The 5,656-nt window shown below is 39.6% G+C and overlaps 1 protein-coding gene across 1 annotated transcript in view; it reads right to left on the bottom strand.

Annotated features, from left to right (window-relative positions):
* Positions 1 to 5,656, bottom strand: part of LOC107660530 (ankyrin repeat domain-containing protein 6-like) — a 30,304-nt gene that overhangs the window by 15,516 nt on the left and 9,132 nt on the right. Inside the window, exon 2 of the mRNA XM_016449855.1 lies at positions 3,988 to 4,254. Within this exon, the coding sequence (XP_016305341.1) occupies positions 3,988 to 4,113 (126 nt within the window). The 5' untranslated portion in view covers positions 4,114 to 4,254. The remainder of the gene's footprint in view (positions 1 to 3,987; positions 4,255 to 5,656) is intronic.

The raw sequence follows: 5,656 nt of genomic DNA, 5'->3' as shown, positions 1-5,656 counted from the left end.
ATCAGTAGTCAATTCTCAGCCCCACACACACAGGACCTCAAACCAACCACACCCACTGCTAAAACTCCCATCTTCTTCTTCTGTCCCCTCACTGAAGCAGAAGTATCAAAACTTCTTTCCAGCCATCCTACAACATGCCCTCTTGACCCAATCCCCTCACACCTTCTCTAAGCAATCTCTCCTACACTCTTACCAGCACTCACACACATCATCAATTCAAGACATTGATGCTTGCATATAGAACAGCCACAGGCTCAGCACCCACCTACTTCCACTCACTACTACGAATCTACATCACCTCCAGAAGTCTGAGATCCGCTAGTGAGCGATGCCTCGTGGTACCATCACAGAGAGGCTCAAAATCACTTTCCAGAACATTCTCGTTCACCATTCCTGGCTGGTGGAATGATCTTCCCACCCCTATCCGGAATGCTGAATCCCTGACAATTTTCAAACGACAGCTGAAAACTCATCTCTTTAAATGCTACTTGACTTCATCCTAAATTAAAAAAAAAAAAAACGTTGTCTTTCGGTTTATTTATTCCTTCCCTTTCTAGCTTGTACTTATTTGAACAAATGCCTGAAACTTGGTATTACGAGCACTTCCTGTGTCTGTTTGCCTCTTTAAGAAGAATCGCTTTATGTATTCCCCAATTGTAAGTTGCTTTGGATAAAAGCGTCTGCAAAATGACTAAATGTTAATGTAAATGTCAATTAAATCTCTGTGTAAAAATAACAATGATGCTGGGATCTTTCTTACCCCCCTGTAATTTGGCTCTGAATCTCAGGTGAAAATGGTAATTTTGACCTCCCTCTACAAAACAGTGGAACACTCAGTAAATATTTATCCATGAAATTTCATATTTTGGCTTTCATCATTATACAGGTTTATCTTTCTTCAGAAAAAATATTAACAAAATTAAAACTGTAAGCCGGTGAAGTTTCTGAAATTTGGTTGAATAGACAGACACAGAATGACCCATATTTATACTGCAAAGAAAACTGTGTAGACAGCAGACAATAAACAATTCTGTAATGTTAGCAGGGGCATTTTTCTGAAAACAACTGTTTTCACACAGCGATAGCTGGACGCTTTTGTCCATATTAGGAATTTCCTCATTCGACTTTCTGCGCCAGAGTGCCCTCCGGCTTCGAGTATGAATGAAACATAAATGCACGGAATGTTTAGCGCTCCGTGATGTTCATCTCGCCTTATTCTGGGTCCGAATAAAACATCAGATCATGCACAGACTATCCTGTCTCTTTGAATTTAAATCTATATTTATTCACACCGGCTCTTGAAAACCTCTATGCGAACACACTTGCCCGAAAAAGTGCGGGGGACGAATTTACGTGATATTAAAAGTGGGGGGGACACGTCCCCCGCGTAATCTACGCCCCTGAATGTTAGTACATATTCAGCACAATATAAAACAATAATGCACAAGATAAAAGATAAAAACATTGGTTTGAAGTTGCCGGTGAGATATTAGGAGTTTTTTATCCTTTTATCTGTCCTTTAACTCTGAGATAAAGATTGTTTTCGCTGCCTGGCCTCAATTATGGCTCGTAGGCCTTCTGTGATATTTTCCTTACTTGTCCTTGTCCTATTTTTCAAACAAATGGCATGTTATCAGAGAGGTCATTCCTATTTTGTAGCACATTTTCATGTTCCCATATTAATACAATGGACACAATTTTAAAATCACAATTTATTAATTTCACTACTTTGGTTTGGGTTTAGTGGATGTTCTTTCTTGTCATGTCTCCAGGTTAGGGCTGCACGATTAATCGCATGAGATATTTAACGCGCATCTTGTCAGAAAGCCTGTTCTGTAATCAGTTAATGCTGCTCAATGTGAAAGCACGCACGTGATGGAGATTTACCGCTGATTACAGAACCGGCTTTCTGACAAGTTGCGCGTTAAATATCGCATGCGATTAATCGTGCAGCCCTACTCCAGGTGCAGTTTCATTAGTTTAATTTGTTCATTTATGTAATTAAAATTACAGCAATGGCTAACTTTTTATTTCCATCCTGTTAGGTGCCATACTAACAGCTCCAGCTCATTTTGATGTTATTGTGCAAAAAATGGTAAGTTAAAGGGATAAAGTTTAAGTGCCTGGGTTTGATCAGAGCATATTTAAAAAAAAAAAAAAGCCTGGTATAGGCTATCTATTATAGAAATACTTCAAAGAGTTCAAAGTATACTACTGTATGAGAGCAATAACCAAATGACCTAGTAAGCTGCCGTAGGCTGGTTAAATTGAAGTTAGACATCTTTATTACTACAGGGCAGAGGGCATTAAGTGTTGATTACAGGGTGGAATTCATGTCAGATGCAGTTGCAGACATGCAAAAAAAAAAAAAAAAAAAAAAAAAAAAAATGAAGAGGTGCAGTAGGGTAATCTTAGGCCTCCAAAGATTCCTTTTTAACACCACCATAAGATCAAGAAGTGACGTCAGACACATGAAGGGGGTCAGGATGAAAAAAAGGTGTAAAAAAAAAAAAGTAGTCTAGATTCATGTTAAAATCACCTCACATGATGAGCGAAGCGCCTAGAAGAGACCGAGAAAGTGTCCAATTCATCCAGGATGTATAAGGGCAGCAACAAACAGCAAGCAGTAATTCAAGACTGTGTGTGTTCAGAGCTTCTGTCACACCTGGTGAGCGTAAAACTGCTTAAAGGGATAGTTCACCCAAAAATGAAAATGTGATGTTTATCTGCTTACCCCCAGGGCATCCAAGATGTAGGTGACTTTGTTTCTTCAGTAGAACACAAACGGAGATTTTTAACTCCAGCCGTTGCAGTCTATCAGTCGTATAATGCATGGCAATGGTAACAAAATCTATGAGAGTAAAAAAAACATGCACAGACAAATCCAAATTAAACCCTGCGGCTCGTGACGACACATTGATGTCCTAAGACATGAAACGATCGGTTTGTGCCAGAAACCGAACAGTATTTATATAATTTTTTACCTCTAATACACCACTATGTCCAACTGTCATGGGCGTATGCCCTGGGGGTAAGCAGATAAACATCACATTTTCATTTTTGGGTGAACTATCCCTTTAAGCACTGGCACAGTGCAACCGCTCAAAACGTTCTTTATATTCTGAAATTGGATATATTGTGCAGCACTAGTGGTAGTGATTATGTAACAATGCAGGGGAAGAGACCAGAGGTATGTGCTTGGTTATGTCTGTACCACCTTCCAGATGGCAGGAGGGGAACAGACTCAGAGCTCTGGTCCAGCACAATGTTGTTAACCTCCCTAAAAATATATTGATAGTTTATGTAAACCTTAATTGTCAAAGTGGTTGTTTTCTATACTCACAGAACAGAATTCTGAATTCGCATTATTTATTTATGATATTTACAAGATTGCATTATAAATTAGATTAGAATTAGATATGAATTTATCTATCATCATACATCTGAATATACCGGATCATAAGCCGCCAACGTATACACTGACTGAACACAGTGCCACACTTCCCTCTGAAAAACGCAGTGCATCAGTTATCGGTAACACTTTATTTTAGGGGCCAATTCACTATTTGCTTATTAGCTAGCTGCATATTAGCATGCATACTGGTTGTTAATTAGTACACTGTAAAAAAAAAAAATACAGTAACTCACTGTAAAAAACCCCCCACCAATTTCAATTGTACTGTAAAAACAGTTTACAGTAAGTGACTAATAATACCATGCGCCGAGTTAACTCATTTAATTTGAGGAAACTGATTGCCTTAAATTTCCTTATGAAGAATGCATGGACTTCACAGGCACATGTGCGATTTGGGACAAGACCACGTTCTTGAAATGCAATGTTTTTATGCAAATAAGCTCCAAAACCTGTACAGAAATGGAATTCGCTCTACCATGTACACAGATGGTGGAACGACAACCTCTCAGATTTCTGAACCCAGTATATTGCTATATATATATAATATACGTTTACTAAAGCATGTTACTCACCTTGGTAATGGCTACCTTGGCCCCTTTGTTGATGAGCTGAACCACATGATCAGCTTGGCCCTTGTGCGAGGCTATGAGGAGACGCTCAGAGAGGGCTCGCACAGATGATGCATCCTGCTGGCTCATGAATTAGGGAAAGACTTGGGGAGGGGGGAATTACTGGGATCAGAAACAGGAATGAGCCCCTCTGCCTTGGGATGAGAGGAGAGAGGAACCATAGATGTCCAGCTCTTGGAGGAATCTAAGCCTCATGTTGTTTGGAGAAGCCTGTGGGGAAACAGGAAACGGCACAACTGTCATAACAGCAGCCATAGTTTTCCAGAGTAAAGCGGATGTGACTATAGACAATGTGACACTGAAGCGCTACATCAGCTGCTTTGTCATTAATAATAAAGAGTCCAATGAATAAAAAATAAAAAAAATCACCTGTGCCAACTCAGACCTACTCTGAGAATATAATAACTTATCCTTAATATAATTACGTCTACATAAATACATAACTTTGCATTAATGCTTAACTGTCAATGCCTCTGCCCATGAAATTTCTTGCAACTTTCTCTTGATGTACACAGCATATGACCAAAAAAAGACCAAAGGTGAGCTTATGACAAAAGTTACATAGTTTCAACTTGACAGAAGTAGAACTGTTAGAAAACACATTTAATGATCTTATTCCTTAAAATGCATTGCGTTTTGCATCAAAGCACAGCACCACATGTAGAGACAAGAGGCTGGTGACAGACACAAACAGTGGAAATGCTAATTCAGTTATGCTCTCCCTCTTAAATCCAACCAGCAACCAAAAAAAAAAAGTCTAACCCCCAAACCATGTGAGGCACTATGAGAGTGACGTTACATCTGTGAATCGTGAACCATTGTATCATAAAAATGAAGCAGGCTGAACATAGTCATGTACTAGAGGTATTTATTTTGAAACCAAAAACATTTATTCTGTAAGCAAACCTGATTAAATAAGCGCTTTGAAATGTGCAAAGCTACAGCACTAACCAGTCTAAGCCCCCAGAACTTCAAAGTCAGTTTCAGACATGTAGTATTTATGATGATGACCACTGAAAGAGCTGCAGATGCACTACAGTAGTAATTCAGAGGACAGCTGACATGTGCATGTGTAGGCATATCCCCTCCAGCCTCCCTATGTGTCTTTGAAGGATTCTCCGGATTCTCTCTTTTCATAGTCACACACATTAGTGAACTTTAAACTCTGGCCTCTTCACAACCGGTAGTCTCAGCTGTATCATAGCTTCACCAAAACAATAGGGAAAAACATTCCCATCTTTTGAGGAGAATGCAGGACAAAAATTGTGTAAGGCTTGAAATAACAAAGATATTGTACATTTTGGAATGAGCTCTAAAGGGCCGTATGTGTGACTGCCAAAACTTCTGAAATAATTTACTGTGCTTGTCAGACAAAACTATAAAACGACGTGTTCCTTCCTAACTTTTAAAGGGGTCATATGATGCGATTTCAATTGTCTCCACATGTGGTTGCCGCAAGCCCGCCGGACGCTCCTTCGTCGAATCCGCCGGCCGCACCGTTCTCAAGCCCGCCCCCTCTGCTCACTCTAGCCCCCGGCCTCTGCTCACACTAGGCCACCGTATTTACCATATTTATATTTTATATTTTTTATATTTAAAGCGAGTTTTTTGA

Source organism: Sinocyclocheilus anshuiensis, unplaced genomic scaffold (assembly GCF_001515605.1).
Source record: "Sinocyclocheilus anshuiensis isolate Anshui unplaced genomic scaffold, SAMN03320099.WGS_v1.1 scaffold659, whole genome shotgun sequence".
NCBI lineage: Eukaryota > Metazoa > Chordata > Actinopteri > Cypriniformes > Cyprinidae > Sinocyclocheilus > Sinocyclocheilus anshuiensis.
This window is presented reverse-complemented; position numbering and strand designations above follow the sequence as displayed.